The 19,425-nt window shown below is 39.6% G+C and overlaps 1 protein-coding gene across 1 annotated transcript in view; it reads right to left on the bottom strand.

Annotated features, from left to right (window-relative positions):
• Positions 1-881: 881 nt before the first annotated feature.
• rnf150a (ring finger protein 150a) overlaps positions 882-19,425 on the bottom strand; it is a 161,353-nt gene continuing 142,809 nt past the window's right edge. The window contains exon 7 of the mRNA XM_067993870.1: positions 882-10,171. Coding sequence (XP_067849971.1) covers positions 10,053-10,171 — 119 coding nt within the window. The 3' untranslated portion in view covers positions 882-10,052. The remainder of the gene's footprint in view (positions 10,172-19,425) is intronic.

Here is a 19,425-nt window from a genome sequence, read left to right as displayed (position 1 = left end):
ATCACTGAGCCAAGCTGACATTTAAGGTAAGTGTCTTATGAATGTTCCCTTCTCACTTTCCATTCTCAATTTAACACAGGAATGGAGAAAAGCTTCTGTGCAGAGAACATCTCTGTGTACCAAGAATCATCTAGTTTTGACATTCTGTTAACCAAAATCTCCTCCCACTGGATAATTCAGCCACGTAGAGCTTTTGTGCTGAGCATATGCTTCAAACTTCAAATAATTACACAACAATGGAAAACAGTGAAGGCAACTATTTGCGGAGCCCATTACTGGGAAGAATCTATGGCACTGAATGGAAATATTAAAGCCAGGAGTTGGAGAGACCAGTTGCACAATGGAAGTTGTACCAATTGAAGTAGACAAAGTCAAAAACAGTTAGTAGAAAACTGCGCCAGAACTTTTCAGACTCTAAACAATCAGAAAACTTTTACAAGACAAAAAGCCCACAGGAGAGCTTTTAATTGTTTTGTAGAAAATAGAGGACAAATAAACACTGTCTGAACATTGTTGTAGGAGACAACAGAAAGTGATCTACAGCTAATGATAAGACAAACAGAAATGTAGGCTTGTCTCAGAAAAAGGCCTATATATAGCAGGGTTGGGAAGATCACCTGACTGTTTCTTAAAAGGGGAATCATCCCAAGTAATTTCACCCTGCAATTCCTATTGTACATGGAAACTGAATGAATGAGAATCAATGTTCTGATTCTCAGCACCATCATTTCGCCTCATGATGATCACAACATTCTCCAATGAATAAACCACCTACAATTTGAAGATTCAGGTTGCATGTTGAAGCAGTCCTAGGAAAATTGCTACTAATATGGTTAAAACAAAATACAAACATGGGACTCACTTGTTAAGAAAACCGTTCAATTAAAATTTATTGGAACTCACCAATTTTTTAATCTTGTATAGTTGCAACATCTTACCGAGTACATATCAACACAGCTGCACATATTTACATTTTTTTTGTCTGCTATGTAACAAAATAGTAGTAATAGGCTACTGAATAGTGTTTCCACATTTGAATTTAACCCCTCCCCCTTTATACAAACATCAAGTGTATGTTCAAGCAATATTAAGTACTGCAAACCAAAAAAGAATTATGCTTTATTATTGATTGTATCAGGCAAATCCCTTTTCCCCAGTAACATCCTTGGATGCCATCTTTTTCAAGAGATATAAAGTGCATTATGGGGGAAGAAACAAACACATTGTACTTCAGTAATAACAACTCACTTCAAATAGAAAACAATTGCAACACCATACATAAAGAAAATTCTAGAGAAAAATGCATTACAACCGATAATACAACTACACAATATTTTAGCCTATTATCTTGCAGGCTGCAGCATCTGGCAAAATGCCAACTAAAAAAAAATCTATTGAAATCACTGCCTAATTCGTTTGCCGCTTGGCTTAACACTCAACAAACTAAGCATTTATTTGAAATGAAAGCATCTAGAAGAAATAGCATTGAGAAAGCAAAATAGATGTTTCTCATTGAGCTGATGTTTCTGAGGACAAAAGCAGCACACCCGACAATACAGCGAGCTGCATCATAAAGGAATAAACCCACATCTTTTAATCTATTTAGCATAAGGCAAACAATGAATCCACCTGCACTAACATAACCAATGACTGACTGAATGGAAAACCATGTTTTGCTAAAGTCAGGTAAAACTTGGATTACATGGAGTCAACTTTAACATCCTTTGATAAACACTCGATTGAAAGAAACGAGGTGCCTGGGAAGAGGTACTTATTAAAGTAATGAATGGAACCTTATACATAGTATTGACCACTCTGAAAAGACTGGACAGGCACGGTGCGATATACGGCACTCTCAAATGTTGAAAAACTGGACTAATTTCCTCTCATGTGTGGTTCATTAACACCCCATTTATAGCAGCAATCCGGCAATGAATGGCGACCTAATTCCACTATTGTTTGCTACCAGAAGTGGTTTGATTGGTACAATTCAACTTTCTTTTCAGTGGGTGCCAGAAGATAGGAGCACAATACGACTTCTAGACTTTACTTTTCTACCATGGTAAAAACTGGTTCTGGTGAAAATGAGGGCTTTGGAAAATGAAAAATATGACTACTGTCTATTTTACTGGCTGAAACACTCCCATTTCCTCCCCGCTCCCTTACAAGTAGTAAGACAGCACTTCTCAAATAGTGTTCAACTGGGTTGGCGTTGGGGGGAGACAAAATTGATTTTCTTAAAAAGAAATGCACACCTGTAAACATCAATGGAGAACCACTGTACTGGTAAGTGGATTAGTCTAAATACTGCTGCATTACTGGTATGGGCGAAGAGGATTGGGTGAGCCTCAGCCAGTCAGTCTGGCTATATCCATAATTTCTGGCTGCTGCCTTTCCCATCCTGCTGGTAAAACAGGCCTGTACTATAAAGTTTTAGCAGCAAGAGGGTGGAATGCTAAGTGTTAAGAGCAGCTCTATATCATAAATGGAGTATCAATAGTATTCAAAAAACAACTGTAAAGATTATAAGTTTCTCTTGTCACCTCTATCTGTATAAAGATGTTTCAATTATATGGTCTCAGACAGCAGTAGGCACTCTGCACCTAAACAGCACTTTCTTTTAGTACTTGGAAAATTACAGGTTAAATTCCTAATTTATCCTTCCCACTGATCAGAAATTCTATTGAATGATTTTATTCAACATGCAAATATAATTGAATAACACCGAAGCAGGACTGAATTCGGCATTCGTCTGTTAGACTGCGACAATTCAACAATGGGAGAAGTGGACTGATCTGATGGACCCATAAACACACAAGCGCAGTGCACTGCAGTCAAACATAAAATAAGCTTATTTAGCTTTTTTTTAATATAATTGCCTCAAAGTCATCTGTGTACTGGAAGGCAAGTACAGCTTTTAAAGTTCTATAACATTAACTGACAAGTAGCATTTGCAGCAGGCCAGTGACATTTTTCAGTCATTGGTCATGGTCTTGCAGACTTATTTGAAACCCTGTTTAGAATAAGGGGAAACATGGAAATGGCCAAATTGTGTATGGTTCTCCCATTACTATAGTCACATTTAGAGAGATATTGCAACTACCGTTTCACTTCAAGGATGTACTTTTGACTCTTTGGTTGTTACATTGATGACATAATTCAGTTGGTACTAACCAAGACTTAAACTAACAGTTAAAACTTACCGAAATACTGGTTAATATGCTGCTTTAGTGACCCCGTGCACAAATAATGTGTCTAAATGAACACTAAATGGAAGTGTATTCTGGCAATACAAGAAAAATGATTGCCAAGTGCTTTTTAAAAAATTATCTTTAAAAAACCTTATTGCTTGGCACCTTTGTAGAGCATTATGATAATATTGGTTGAAACGTTTTTGAAACAAAGTTATGTTAGGACAAACTAAATTTTATTTAAAGAAATCCATAAGAAAATCTATTTACAAGTTATCTTCTGTAGTGTTATGAAGACAAAACCAGTGACATCTTTGGTGAATGCAGATCTCACATTCTTATAACCTGTTGAAGGAAACACAAACTTGCATTCAAAATGAATTTTTACACCTTTTGGGAAAATTCATTTGTCACATACATTATAATTAAAAATTGTTTCAATGACATATGAAAAAATTACTATCCTGATATATTCAAGTAGAATGGGTTTTACATGTATATTTATTTTAAAAAAGACTTGTCAAGTGTGGATTGAAATGGTTTCTCTATGCAAATGGCCTAGCAATAAACAGTCACAAATTGATAGTACTACCAACCATTTATAATGCACTGAATTTATATCCTATATTCACAGCAATGTTCTTCCTGACTTATGAACTTAAAAATGTCTTCTAAGTTGAACAATTGTTGTGGAAATGCTTACATACAAAATAGCAATTCAAAATTAATACACGAGAATATCTGCATTGTTTATAAGTAATACATTCCAGAATTGATCCAGATACAAATGTATTTCTTTTGTTCATTTGCTCCTAAATTAAGCCATGATTAGAACATTTTGCAATGTAGGCAGTATAGAATAGGAAAACATGGTTCAAAATACAACAAACTATAGTTTGGGGCGAACCATAACCCTCATGCATTTTTGCAAAATTACTTGGGGCATACTTAACATGCTTGAATAATCAAGAGTTTGAAGTATAGTCATAAGAACATGTAATGTTACTTTTATCTCAGTCATGCTTAACTTCTTCCCTTCTGAACCCTGATCTAATTTCCCCCCCTTTTATGTCTCCCTGCACATCCATTTCCAGCCAGTCCAGCAAAGTATCCCTAGATTTCTGCCAATGCTACTTACCATCAGTGAATTAAAATTGTGAACCTGCATCTAACCTTTGAATAGCATTGCACACTGGTACACGGACCTACCACACAACTAGACAAATAGGTTTTGATGATAGGAAATCACATATAAAATGTGAGTATGATTACCTAGATAGTTCAGAAGTTAATAAGCCTGGGAGTACTGTAATTGATCTATTTGAATTTAATTGTATTGCATCCGGTTCTTAAAAGGAAACATGATTTTTCTGGTGAAACTCATCTACAATGTTCAATAACCTACAAAACTCCAAGAAAACCTTACATGCTACCAGACATCCTTTCTGATGGAAGTCTTGAATTTAATTTGATGGTGATAATCAGGACTCGAGCTACCTGTATGAGATTTGATGAGTGCCAAAGAGTTTCAGCATTATGTTCATCATCGTGAGTTTGATATGACCAATTTGGAAAGGAAGCAACTGTTGCTGTTAAAAAGTCACATGCAAGATATATGGCTAAATGAAACTCTACTGCAGCCAGAAAATATTTACAGTGTTATTTTCAACCACTGTGACTTCAATTTGAATTTAAACGGATCAGTGTCAATTTTCGAAAGAGAACATGATTTTCAGGAGCAAAAAAAGGGTTTAAAATGTTTAGTTAAGATTGAACAATTCAGAGTTAATGGAGTCAAGTCCAAAAGTATTCAAAATACTTAAAAATATTAACTCTCCTCATCTGTCCCTTTTCCCCATTTAAACAAAATCAGAAATCTTTGTGGTATAAAATAAATGGAAGAACTGAGTTTAAGATTAAGGATTTTGTAAAGACAGAAGATTTTCATTAGAGAATGAAGACTGTAGAAAGCAGACGTCCCTTTGGAATGTTTGAACACTTATCCTCAGAATGGTCTTTCTCATTCTTTGACTGAAATTCAACATCTGATACAATAGGATAAGGCTCTAATTCCAAAGTGGAAAAGTCAGCTGGAGCATGAGCTTTTTAGGAGCACAAGCTTTACTCAAAGTTTCTGGTAGAGGCTATGCTTTGCAAGTAAAGCATCTTACCCCAGTTGTCCATTTGTTTCAATTCATTCTCAGGAGAAACTGGAGTTTGCTTTTGGATAAGGAACTTGCCAAACTTTATGTCTGGACCTGGAAGACTACTGGTAAATCAGTTGTTAGCTGTCAAAAAAGGAAGGACGTTTGGTCACGATAGTCTGGCCTGGGCACCAATGTAGCTGTTTGGAATAGATTGTTTTCACTGTCATCCATACTGAAAAGGGATATTGAAATCCTATAAATGTGTGGCTAGCAAAATTATTTGGTAGGTCAAATATGGTGTCTTTGCTGATGCTGCAGTGCACCTGGGCTTGAATCTCCAGCTGTAAGGCAATCCAGGAACTGTAATCCTTGAGTGAGTCTATGCAATGAATCTACGATTTATCTGTGTGTTCCTGTCAATGTTTGTAAGCGGACTGCAATTGCTAGATTATCACCCTCTTTTCCCTTCTTCTCATCTACCTGCTCTTCTTTGGAGAAAATGAAGGGGTGTGCAGCCGGGTTTCAGCAACAAATAATGCCATCTCTTGACGATTCAGCAAAAGGCATGATCTGACTGTCTTAGGCAAAACCGGTGCTGTCCTGGCATCTACTGGAACTGGTGCTACTGAGGAGCATCAAAATGCTTCACAGAAGTCCAAGTGGGTAGGCAGTGAAAGAGGGGACACAACTAATTTAGCCAAGGTGGCCATACAGTGGGAAAGACTCTTGTTGGCTGTCGACATGGAAGTAAAAGGAATTCTTACAGTAAACTAAGTGTAGGGGGGGTGCAGTCCTATGGAAATGATTTGTCCTTCCTCTTCCTATAATAATGTAGGTGGATCAATGCAGTGCCATCGGTGGAACTACATCTGGTTGGGGCTTGGTAAGAGTCAACGCGATTGACATCTGTTTGAAGCTGAGGTAACAGAGTTTGTTGGTGCGGACGTCTATACTTGGGCAAGTGAGTAACACTGGTTGTCAAGCAGGATACTCTGGTCAATCTGTTGATGCCAGCTTTGGCTGACCCTAGGTTGGTAGCTGAATCTGACGGCAGGTTCAACTTATGATCAGTGCTAGAGAAGCTCCCCTCCCCAACATCTTTTTCATGGCCCGCTGAACCTATGCAAAACATTGTTCAAACAGTGCTTCTTTAAGGGAGGAGTGCTGCAGGTGCTCCCTGTTTGTATTTAATTTTTCTGTGTTTTTGTGCCACGCTGAAGTCCTAGGTGACTCAATGCCAAGAAAATTTGAGCTTAACCATTCTGGTGGCCAGGATCACCTTCTAATAGTCAAGCAAAGCTCTTCTGCTAAGACAGGAACAGGCTTGCATATAGGGAAAATCATGCAATGATGGACAGCAGAGGCAATATTAGTCAATCAAGTCACTCAATGAAAATTTTAAAACCAGGAGTCATGATGGGCAGGTAGCCATTATGGGTGTGGATATAAGAACACAAGTAAAGTATAAGGTGAGAAATGGACATCCAGCCCACTGAATCCCAAATTTCTAGCTCCCTAACTTTTCCAGCCTAGCAGCATCCATCTATGTTTTGAACATGTGTTCACTACCTTGTCTAACATATTGTTCCATACATTTATCAGTAGATTTGCATGTAGATGTACCTTGTCATGTCTGATCTAAATATATTTCTGTTGTTCATACTTAAAAACCTCTGCTCCTACCATCCAATAAGCTTCAGGATTGACCTCATCTGAGTCATTTAATATTTTATATAATTCAACACAGTCCCTCCTCCTTCCTGCCCCTCCCAAACATCATCTCTCTAGGCTCCAAAGATTGGGCTTTAAAAATGTATTTTGTCATAGCTCACCCCCATGGACTTGAAATCATTTTTGTTGCTCTTCTCTGCACCTTCTCCATTGTTTGTACTTTCCTTTTGTAGTTTGATGACCAGAACTGTACACAGCATTCCAAGTGTGTTCTGACCAGCACATTGTACAGCCTTAGCATTACCTCAGTAGACTTGTATTCCACTTTCTTGCTGTATATCTTAGCATTTTCTTCAGTCTTTTTAAAATTGCTTCACCTATCTAGACATTGCCCATGACAATCCAACCTGGTCCCTTTCTGAGGAAGCCTGCACTAATTATATTATTTTGTTCTTATGTTGCACATTATTTTATCCAATAGACACAACTTTGCATTTGTCAGCATTAAATTTTATTTGTCTTTTGTACATCTATTTAAATAAATCATTCAAATTATTCTGCAAATCTTAGCTGCAACTTCAGTTTTTACTGATTTTTCTATTTTAGTACCATCTTCAAATTTGACAATCTTACTGCTGCTTTCACAATCCTGCTAATTTATGTAAATTGGAAACAACAGGGGTCCAAGCACTGACCCCTGAAGAACTCCACTTAGCCCCTAGTCCTCAGGGTTGTTCCGATTGAGATAGATCTTCGTAGGATGCAAAATGGCACTGCTGGAAAATGACCCAAGAATTTTGCAGACTAAAACTAAAGTAAATGTAAAGTGCAACCACTCAAACTTTGATAAAGCTTTCTCTCTAAAAGCCCAACAACTTCAGGGGAGAATCTGAAACTGTTTATAGCAATAAAAAACTCCTAATAAGCATCAATTCAAACCCTTTCTGGTGTGGGAGACAGTATAGAGATTTGCTGCTGACACGAGAAGGAGAACCAAGAGTGCAGTCTTCAGCAAGACATCTTGTACAACAGAGCATGTGGCTGTTTAAAGTTTAATTTTCTTGAGGAAATGGTTCAAATGATTTTCCATCTTGCAATGATGGGCTACATCCTATGGTACATGAAGGGTGAACGAGTGAGGAAGAATAATAGCTTACTTAGCATTAATAATGGATATTCTGATTTGTTCGGACAAAGTATCTGCAATTTCATTAATACTTGATTTTTTTCCATCAGTAACGTAAGCAATCTTAATCTTTTGTCTGAGTTGGAAAAAACACTTTAATCCTTTAAAAAGCTAATATCAGAAACAATTCATTATCAGATAACTTTCAGTCAACTGGATTTCTATAATTCATTAGCATGTTAGTATTTTTAACATTTATCATCAAGTGTAAGCCAGCAAATAGTATGCTGCTCAAGAGTCTGCTATATCCAACCACCTTTCCAGTCTAATTCTAGTCCTATACACAAATGAAGATATTTCCTTTCAATGCCAAACAAACTGCAACCTCATAAAGTTTTAAAGTCTTCAGATAACACACCTGGTACTTTGCCTATTGCTGTGCTGCTCTAAGTCCAAAAAAATGCACCAGGGTGATTACAAGCTCTATACAGTATACGATAAATATCCATTATGGTCCATGGGTCAACGTAGGGCTTTTAATTTGTTCTTTACCAATACAATTGTAAAAGATTGCCTATTATCAAATGCTAATGTCTAAACAGTCAATAATCTACATATAGGACAAAAACAATACAGTAGTTTCAAAAATATACAACTTCTGTTGCTTTGTGGTATTTGTCTTTCCATCTGGAGAGAATTTATAAATATTTTTTCAGCATTATGAATTACATTATTGGGTCTTTTTGTGGGAGGGAAGGATCTATCTACAAAAAGGCTGCAGTAGAATCTCACGACTTGAGCAGTCATTTTTTCAGATTCAGTATAACAAATCTGTAATTCTGATAAATTTTCATATGCTTTCACTGTACAATAAGCTATTGTTAGGACAGATGATAAGTAACTGAAATTCCAAATTCCATGAAATTAGAAAATCATTCTTTTGAAGTACAGTATATAGTGTAAATTATCTTTTTGCTGAGGTTGGTTGGTGTAAAGCAATTCTGTAAAGACTAAAATTAATTTTGATTTCCATCACTTAAAAGCCATTATGGGTACAAAGCTTGTGGTTTAACCTATTTGGCCACTTTCTCAATGCTTTGTGTTAATGGCCACAATGTCACAGACATGGGGGAATGCCAAACATGAACCATACACACAAACATTCACACAACCCAGTCTACCATGAATTCTTAGAGTGCAAGCGGGCTGTTGCTGGAACATTCACTCCGTCTAAATTCCCGTCAGAGCACACTGTATATGAACAACATCCCTGTACAATACCACTACTAGCTCTTCTATTGGCAAAGATATGTTAAGAGATGGCAGATGAACTTCTAGGAGTCTTTTCCGCACCTGCAAGCTGCTGCTCTGAATGTTTATTGAGCAAAAAAAAACTTTACTTAAAGCTGACCACAAAAAAAAGCTAGTGATTCACAGGAGTGCAGGACTTGCAGCCAATTTTAAAATTCAGTTCATAACTTAAAAGCACCGACTGAATGTTTTAATGTTGAGGCAGTGATTCCAAGATCAATCCTTTTAATAAAAATATTTTAGGATCAAACTCTGGAAAAGCTGGAGTGAGCCGCAAAAACAAACTTAAAAACACAGATAAATTCTTGACCATTGTTGAAGGTATAAAACAATAAGTAAACACATAAAATTGTTATTTTCTTCATTTAGGTCAGTCACTGAATAGTGTTAACAGCATTTTTAAATATCGGAATGAGGACAGAGATAAGCTTGCAGGTTCCTCGTGAAGAAAACTGACATCAAATGTTAAAGAATCTGTATCTAAGGAAGAGTAAACGATTGTCGCTATTGCTCTCACAATCATCCCAGTTCTGAGTGCACTAGATATTTGTTGCAGTCACTCTGTGGGCTTGCCTGATCCAAATCCAGAGATAAAATTAACCCTCCTCAGGATTTCACTTCCTCGCAATCCTGATCAGTGGAGAGCTCTACATCAGAAAGTCCAACTTCAACAGCCAGAATCAGTGAAGTGTCTGAATCACTGCTCACAACTGGTCCATCATCATCTTCAAGAAGGAAGAAAAAAGAACAAAATTATCAAGTGTGAATTTACTCTATGACTAATATTTGTGACAAAATTCAACAGAAGCCTCAAGCTACAAGTTACTCAATTCTGACCATATGAATTAGGGAAATTGTACTGTGTAAACTTCTATTACAAATCATAGAAATCATAGAATCATAGAAAATTTATGGCACAGAAGGAGGCCATTCGGCCCATCGTGTCCGCGCCAGCTGAGAAACAAGCCACCCAGCCGGTGTGGTCGGTAGCCCTGCAAGTCACGGCTCTTCAGGTGCACATCCAGGTAGTTTTTTTTTAAATGAGTTGAGAGTTTCTGCCTCTACCGCCCTCTCAGGCAGTAAGTTCCAGACTCTCACCACCCTCTGGTTTAGAATAGAAATCTAGGTTTTCAGTCAACACAGGATTAAAACAACTTAGAAGTCCCTCCTGAAATGCTTTGATTATTAGAACCGTCAATTCCAGCATCCCTGTAGACTGGAATGCCATTACCAAAAACATTTCTCCACTGTTAATCAATTCTCATCATAGGTGCAAGTTGAAGACACTTGTCATAATCATGCTACACTCTATCTCACTCCCCACACATTCGCCAAAAAGGGCGTGAGGAGCGGTGAGCAATGCAAAGCAGCATTGATAAAGTTGTGAATACATAGATGACCCTGCTCTCCAAGTCTTGGAGCCTGACTGATGACAAGTATGGTGACTGGGCACTTCCCTATAAGTAAGGTTGGAGGAGGAGAAAACAAAGGAAGTCAAATCAGGCCAGTCACACATGTGAGTAGCTAGTCACAGAATTATAATAGCAAAGTCATGAAAACATCATGTCTGGCCATCTTTTAAGGCAGGGATGGAGTGAGGCACAGATGAACTGCCCCCCCACCAAAAGAAAATCCAGTAAGGCATTAGCATTCAGTGTATAGAGAACAGCTGATAACTAAATATTGTATCAGAACTATCAAGGTATCATGCAAAGACTTCTAGTTTTTCAAAACATTTAGAAAGATTTGCTATTATCAAGTGTGAATTAAAAAAGAAATCACTATGCCAGTCATTGTATCTGCAATAAAGCAATTCTTTCTTTTTAAAAAGGGGGCTGGGTGGACTAGTGAGTTAGCACATTGTTTTTTTCCCTTTGGGCCATGGGTCTAATTCCAGTTCAGACTGTTGGAATAGAGATTCATCTCTGTTGGCTACAAGGAAAGATCTATTGTGTAATGTATTTGGTAGTCCCTTGTAGGATAGGTTCACAGCACAAAACTCCCAGAATTCAGGACAAGCCAGGGCTAACTTGATAATTTAACAAAGAGGTCATTAAATAGCTGGTGTAGAAAACAGAAAAACTCTCGCTGGCACAGCATGGGGTGCTCTTCTACGTTGGGGTTAAAGTATGATGTAGGGGCTGAGTGGAGGGAGCTTCCCCATTCATCAGGCTTGTGCTACAGCTGACCAAACAACAACAACTACTTGCATTCATATAGCGCCTTTAACACAGATAAACGTCCCAAGGCGCTTCACAGGAGTGATTATCAAACATAATTTAACACCAAGCTACATAAGGAAATATTAGGCCAGGTGACCAAAAGTCTGGTCAAAGAGGTAGGTTTTAAGGAGTCACTTAAAGGACGAGAGAGAGAGGTAGAGAGGCGGGGAGGTTTAGGGAGGGAATTCCAGAGCTTAGGGCATAGGCCGCTGAAGGTACGGCCACCAATGGTGGAGCACTTAAAATCGGGGATGTGCAAGAGGCAAGAGTGCAGAGATCTCGGAGGGATGTAGGGCTGGATGAGGTTACAGAGATAGAGAGGGGCGAGGCCATGGAGGAATTTGAAAACAAGTTTGAGCATTTTTTTAAAATCAAGGCGTTCCCGGACCGGAAGCAAGCAAGCAAGTAAGTCAGCAAGCAAAGGGGTGACGGGTGAACGGGACTTGGTGAGAGTTAGCATACAGGCAGTAGAGTTTTGGATGAGCTCAAATTTATGGAGGGTGGAAGATGGGAGACCAGCTAGGAGGGCATTGGAATAGTCAAGACTAGAGATAACAAATGCATGGGTGAGGGTTTCAGCAGCAGAAGAGCTGAGGCAGGGGCGGAGACAGGCGATGTTACAGAGGTGGAAGTAGGCGGTCTTGGTGATGGAGCAGATACGTGGTCGGAGGTGGATAGATAAGAATGGAACCAGGCCAGTGTAGTTCCACCCAGCTGGACGACAGAGGAGAGGCGTTGGAGAAGGATGGAGTGGTCAACTGTGTCAAAGGCAGCAGACAGGTTGAGAAGGATGAGGAGGGATAGTTAACCACTGTCACAGTCACACATGATGTCATGTGTGTCATTTGTAGAAGATAACTTTAAGGTAAACATTAAAAAAAATTAATTTATAATTGGGCCCAGCAAAGTGAAGAATATCAATGCTGGAGAATAAATTACTTTGGGTAGCCAGAGCCAGGAATGAAAATTCCCTGGTCCACAAAAATCACATCGTAATAATATACACTGCATCAAATCTGACAGGGAAAGAGAAAATTCAGAGCAGACTGTTCCTGGAACTGATTCTGCCCAAAACTCATCAAAAGGGCTCTTGATTATGAGTCTGGAATCTGTAAAGTTACAGCCTGTATCACTCTACACTATTACTGTGCCATCTGGCATCACTTTGGCCCAGGGACTGCGGAGGAATAATGCTGCATTGGGTCTTTCGGCAGTGAATGAATTACTGTACAACATCAAATTGCTTTAGAATTTATAAAATTCCATCCTCAGTCCTTCTGAACAGCTTCTGCTGGTAACTGGTGACTTGCCTATAAAATGTTAATATATGGAGCCGAATGCAGGAAGTACACTTAACAATTAAACAGTTAAAGATCATACAGAAGTTGCAGACAAGAGGCAGTAAGTATATTTTTTGCCCCCAAAATATCATTTGATATATTACACTTCAGGGTAAATTGCACGAGCTCTCTTTGTCTCCACCATTCTTTGAAATTTGGCTGCAGTTAGCCATAAAAAACAACTTACACCACTTCAAATATCACTGACATTTATTTTGACAGGAACTAACTCACAGCAATATTCTATAACTGGAGAACTGCAGTCTGCAGACATTAACATCGCAGCACCAGAGACAGTGAACTGCAGTGTCTTCCTGCAGCTGTTAAACACCAGTGGCCATTAAGGCCAGGTCAGCCATTTTTTTGTCTACGTCTGGCACCATGGAGCTAATGCATTCATAACCAGCCTACTTGTGCACTTAAAATATTGACTGCCTCTATCTAGTAGCAAGTGCTGAGATTTAGCCATAAAGTTTGTATTTTTGACTTTCACGTGCATACAATATTACCCCACAACGCAAGTACAGTCTGCATCGCTTACAGCAGGCATGTGAATGATAACGCAATTTGCCCACCATACGCAGTGGACGATAAAACCATAATAGGTTGTACCATTGAAACAGCACATCTTGGTCGAACGAAACCAACAGCATATCTGCACCAAAAACCTCATCTGGACATAAGGATCATTTTCTGCACGTAGTGGAAACATTTCACAAGTAGATTTTTTAAAAATCAGGCTTGATGCAGAACGCCTGAACTCTCTACTAACCAACTGCCTCTTGTAAATGTTGGCAGTTGCATTCAAATCAATACCATTGCTAAGAATCTCATCACTAAGGTAATCGCACTTTAACAAGGTGCAAACAGCTGATTCAAGTCTTCAAGCAGCTTCACTTTGTCTGAAATCAACAGAGCTTATTAAATTGGTAAATACAGGTAATTAAAGAGTGCGAAGAATTTAATGGATTGCCCGAAATAGCTGGCGCACTTATACGTTATAAGCGGCGCCTTTGTAATTGACTTCTATGGTACTGACAAATGGTTAGCGCTATTTACCCGATATAGGCTGCTGCTTATGATAAGCGTGGATGGTGTAAGTGGTGGCGACTGTATTTTGTTTAGGCAACCACACTGTAATGTTTTGTTTCCAACTTTCTCACTTTCCATGGGATAAAACCTTCATACACAAGCTGGGCATGTTCCTGGCTAAGGCTGATATCACTGTGTACAAAGTTGGGATGTTGGAGATGTGCCTCATGGTCATTGTGGTCTCCTGCAACTTGTTTTGAGCGCCTTCAGGGGTCAGAGAAGAATTTCCCAGAATTCTTCTTTGCCTCTGAATTGGCCTAAGATTTTCTTAATATGTTTTTTGCCTCTCCCAGATTATGGGGCTGCTGGCGAGTGGGAGCATTGAGGGCTATGATGATTAATTGCAACATGACTGTATGGAACAGGCTCGATAGACCATCTGGTCTTTTCCTGTCTGTCATTTTCATATGTTCAGCTAAACTAATAACTAAACTAATGAGGTACAGCAATTAATCAAGAGTTGTGCCAACCAATTGTTTTAGAAATTGGATATTTTACTGCTCATTGAAACAACCAAATATTCAGAGACAGAATGAATGTTAGAACTCCTGTGAGCTCATCTCTTACACAGCAACAACAACTTGCATTTATATAACACCTTTAACATAACAAAACAACCCAAGGCACTTCACAGGAGTGTAATCAGAAAAATTGACACTGGGCCAAAGAAGGAGACTTTAGGACAAAGAGGAAGTGGTGGTTGCAAAGTTGGGTGGTGTTCACATGTTCAAAGACCTCAGTGAGCAAGGGGAGGTTAGAATTGGGTTTGTAAAGAAAGAACTTGCATATATATAGCGCCTTTCATGACTTCAGGACGTCTCAAAGCGTCTTAAAGCCAATGAAGTACTTTTTAAAGTGTAGTCACCATTGTAATATAGGAGATGCTGTGGCCAATTTACGCACAGCAAGGTCCCACGAACAGCAATGAGATAATGACCAGATATTCTATTTTAGTGATGATTGTTGAGGGATAAATATTGGCCAGGACACCAGGGAGAACTCCTCTGCTCTTCTTTGAATAGTGCCACGGAATCTTTTACATCCACCTAAGAGGGCAGACGGGGACTCTGTTCCTCATCCGAAAGACGGCACCTCCGACAATGCAGCACTCCCTCTTCTCTGCATTACATCCATGCCTGAATGTCTCCGTTAGGTCTCAGTGGACACAGTATGCAGTCTGACTAGAGCTCTATACAGTTTGATCATGGCATCCTCTGACTTATTTTCTACAGTTTTGGCTATATAATTCAACATTATATTTGGTCTTGTGGAATGTTGCTCTGCAACGTAAAACTTCTAGGTCTCTTTCAACTTTATTCTTAGCTATTTCAACGCCATTAATAGAATACATGTGTCATCCATTTTTCCTTCCTATGAGCAGTACTTTATATTTACTTGTAATTAAATTTCATGTGCTGTGTTCTGCCTACATACATATTTTGTCCAACTCACTGAGGGAAGAATGTTGGCCAGGACCCCAAAAGAATGGCCTGCTCTTCAAATGCCATATCATCTTTAACACCCACCTGCACAAATACAAAGGGCATTGGTTTAACATCTCATTTGAAAGATCGCACCTCAAATAATGAAGCATTGCTTCAGTACTGCACTGAAGTACCGGCCTAGTTTATGTCCTGAAGAGAACCAGGGAAGGAAAAGAAAGATGTTCTGGGCTTGTAGCTGAGGTGGGGGGGGGGGCAGTTGTGAGGGGTCTCAGGGCAGCAGGACCCTGAGGCAGTTGAGTGGATAGTTTAATTTTTGAAAACAAAGAAATCCATCAGCTCCTCACCACTGGCATCAGAAGCGAGGATAGGCCAAGGGCTGAGATTGATCGAAGGATGCAGTCTGTTAGAGGAGGAATCTGGGGTTGCCCTTATCCTCCAGGATAATCCTGGAGAAACTGGTACAGAGAGGGAGAGGTGATCTGACAGTGAACAACCTGGCCAGCTGCACTCAAGCCTGTGTCCCTTAGATTTCAGGTCACAAAGGTGGCTGTTGAATCAGGGGTTGTGTTATGGAGTAGCATCTAGCAAAGATGAGGATTTTAGAAACGGGGACAAGGCAGCTGCTTAGCAGATCATCAAAGACCATAATATCACAACTGTTGGAGACAGGGTTTGGAACTGGAGAATGTCGTTTTTTTCTAGGGTAAGGGAGTCAGGGAAGTGGTTAAACTGTCTTGCCAATGATCGAGACTTCAGAGATGGTGAGGCCTTTTGTCTTGGCAAGACTAAGGAGTGTGCATGGGGGTGATAATGTGCACGGTGAGAGTAAATGAGAATGTTGGGGAGGAGAAATTAGAGGAAACAATAATCTGGGAGAAAACTAATTGGCACTTGGAAAAGTATGGGCTAATAAATGAAAGTCAGCACGGATTTGTTAAAGAAAATCATGTTTGACTAACTTGATTGAGTTCTTTGATGAAGTAATGGAGAAGTTTGATCAGGGTAGTGCGATTGACGTGTATATAGACTTTCAAAAGGCATTTGATAAAGTACCACGTAATAGACTTGTTAGCAAAATTAAAGCCCATGGGATTAAAGGGACAGTGGCAGCGTGGATACAAAATTGGCTAAGGGTCAGAAAGCAGAGAGTAGTGGTGAATGGTTGTTTTTCAGATTGGAGGGAAGTATACAGTGGTGTTCCCCAGGGGTCAGTATTAGGACCACTGCTCTTTTTGAAATATATTAATAACCAGGACTTGGGTATAGAGGGTATAATTTCAAAGTTTGCAGATGACTCGAAACTCTGAAATGTAGTAACTAATGTGGCAGATAGTAACAGACTTCAGGAGGCCAAAGACAGACTGGTGAAAGGGGCAGACACATAGCAGATTAAATTTAACGCAGAGAAGTGTGAAGTGATACATTTTGGTAGGGAGAATGAGGAGAGGCAATATAAACCCGGGGGTGCACATACACAAATCTTTGAAGGTGGCAGGACAAGTTGAGAAGGCTGTTAAAAAAGCATATGGGATCCTGGGCTCTATTAATAGAGGCATAGAGTACATAAGCAAGGAAGTTATGCTAAACCTTTATAAAACACTGGAGTACTGTGTTCAATTCTGAGCACCACAGTTTAGGAAGGATGTCACGGCCTTAGAGACCTTGCAGAAGAGATTTACTAGAATGGTATCACGGATGAGGGACTTCAGTTATGTGGAGAGATTGAAGAAGTGGGGTTGCTCTCCTTAGAACAGGGAAAGTTAAGGGGATATTTGATAGAGGTGTTCAAAATCATGAACGGCTTTGATAGAGTAAATAAGGAGGAACTGTTCCAGTGGCAGAAAGGTCAGTAACCAGAGGACACAGATTTAAGGTGATCGGCAAAAGAGCCAGAGGCGACACGAGGAAACATTTTGTTACGCAGCAAGTTGTAACTATCTGGAATGCAATGGAGCAGTGGTCCTAGTACCGACCCCTGGGAAACACCACTGTATACTATCTTCCAGTCCAAAAAACAACCGTTCACCACTATTCTCTGTTTCCTGTCACTTAGTCAATTTCGTATCCATGCTGCCACTGTCCCTTTTATTCTATGGGTTTCAATTTTGCTGGCAAGCCTATTATGTGGCGCTTTATCAAACGCATTTTGACAGTCCACAAACACATCAACCACATTGCCTTCATCAACCATCTGTTACCTCAGCAAAAAACTCAATCAAGTTAGTTAAACACGATTTGCCTTTAACAAATCCGTGCTGGCTTTCCTTTATTAATCCATACTTGTCCAAGTGACTATTAATTTTGTCCCGGACTATTGTTTTTAAAAGCTTCTCCACCACCGAGGTTAAACTGACTGGTCTGCAGTTGCCGGGTTTATCCTTATAACCTTTTTTGAATAAAGGTGTAACATTTGCAATTCTCCAGTCCTCTGGCACCACCCCCCATATCTAAAGGAGGATTGGAAGATTATGGCCAGCAGCTCTGCAATTTCCACTCTTACAACCTCCCTCAGCAACCTATGAAGCAGCCCATCCGGACCAGGTGACTTATCTACTTTAAGTACAGCCAGCCTTTCTAGTACCTCCTCTTTTTCAATTTTTACCCCATCCAGCATCTCAACTACCTCCTCTCTTACTCTGACTTTGGCAACATCTTCTTCTTTGGTAAAGGCAGATGCAAAGTACTCATTTAGTACCTCAGCCATGCCCTCTGCCTCCATGCGTAGATCTCCTTTTTGGTCCCTAATCGGCCCTACCCCTCCTGTTATTACCCGTTTACTATTTCTATGCCTATAGAAGACTTTTGGATTTCATTTTATGTTAACCACTAGTCTATATTCATACTCTCTCTTTGCACCTCTTATTTCCTTTTTCACTTCTCTGTACTTTCTATATTCAGCCTGGTTCTCACTTGTATTATCAACCTGACATCTATCATATGCCCCCCTTTTCTGTTTCATCTTACTCTCTATCTCTTTTGTCATTCAGGGAGGTCTGGCTTTGGTTGTCCTACCTTTCCCCCTTGTGGGAAAGTAGCTAGACTGTAACCGAACCATCTCCTCTTTAAAGGCCACCCATTGTTCAATTAGTTTTGCCTGCCAATCTCTGATTCCAATTTACCCGGGCCAGATACGTTCTCAACCCACTGAAATTGACCCTCCTCCAATTAAATATTTCTACTCTAGGCTGCTCCTTGTCCTTTTCCATAACTAACTTAAACCTTATGATACTGTTCGACAAATGTTCCCCCACTGACACTTGCTCCACTTTATCCCCCAGAACTAGATCCAGCAATGCCTCCTTCCTCATTGGGCCGGAAACATACTGATCAAGAAAGTTCTCCTGATCACGCTTCAGAAATTCCTCTCCCTCTTTGCCCTTTACACCATTACTATACCAGTCTATTAGGTAAGTTGAAGTCCCCTATTATCGCTACTCTATGGTTCTTGCACCTCTCTGTAATTTCCCTGCAAATTTGCTCCTCTATATCCTTCCCACTAGTTGGTAGCCTATAGAATGCACCCAGTAGTGTAATGGCACCTCTATTGTTTCTTAACTCTAACCAAATAGATTCTGTCGTAGACCTCTCAATAACAGCACTGCAATATTCTCCTTAATCAATACTACCAACCCCCTACTTTTTTTCCTTCCTTATCTTTCCTGAACACCTTGTATCAAGGAATATTTAGTACCCAATCCCATCCTTTTTTGAGCCAGGTCGCCGTTATTGCCACTACATCATATTTGCCTGTGGGCTATTTGTGCCTGCAGCTCACCAACCTTATTTACCATGCTTTACACACATGCGCTCTAAACCTATCTTAGACCTTCTTGTATTCTCTCTCAGTCTGATCCCTAATACTGTACTATTTCTTATTCTG

This window comes from Heptranchias perlo, chromosome 1 (assembly GCF_035084215.1).
Source record: "Heptranchias perlo isolate sHepPer1 chromosome 1, sHepPer1.hap1, whole genome shotgun sequence".
In the NCBI taxonomy this organism is placed as follows: Eukaryota; Metazoa; Chordata; class Chondrichthyes; order Hexanchiformes; family Hexanchidae; genus Heptranchias; species Heptranchias perlo.
The sequence above is the reverse complement of the archived record's forward strand: the minus strand, read 5'-3'. Positions and strand labels throughout refer to the sequence as shown.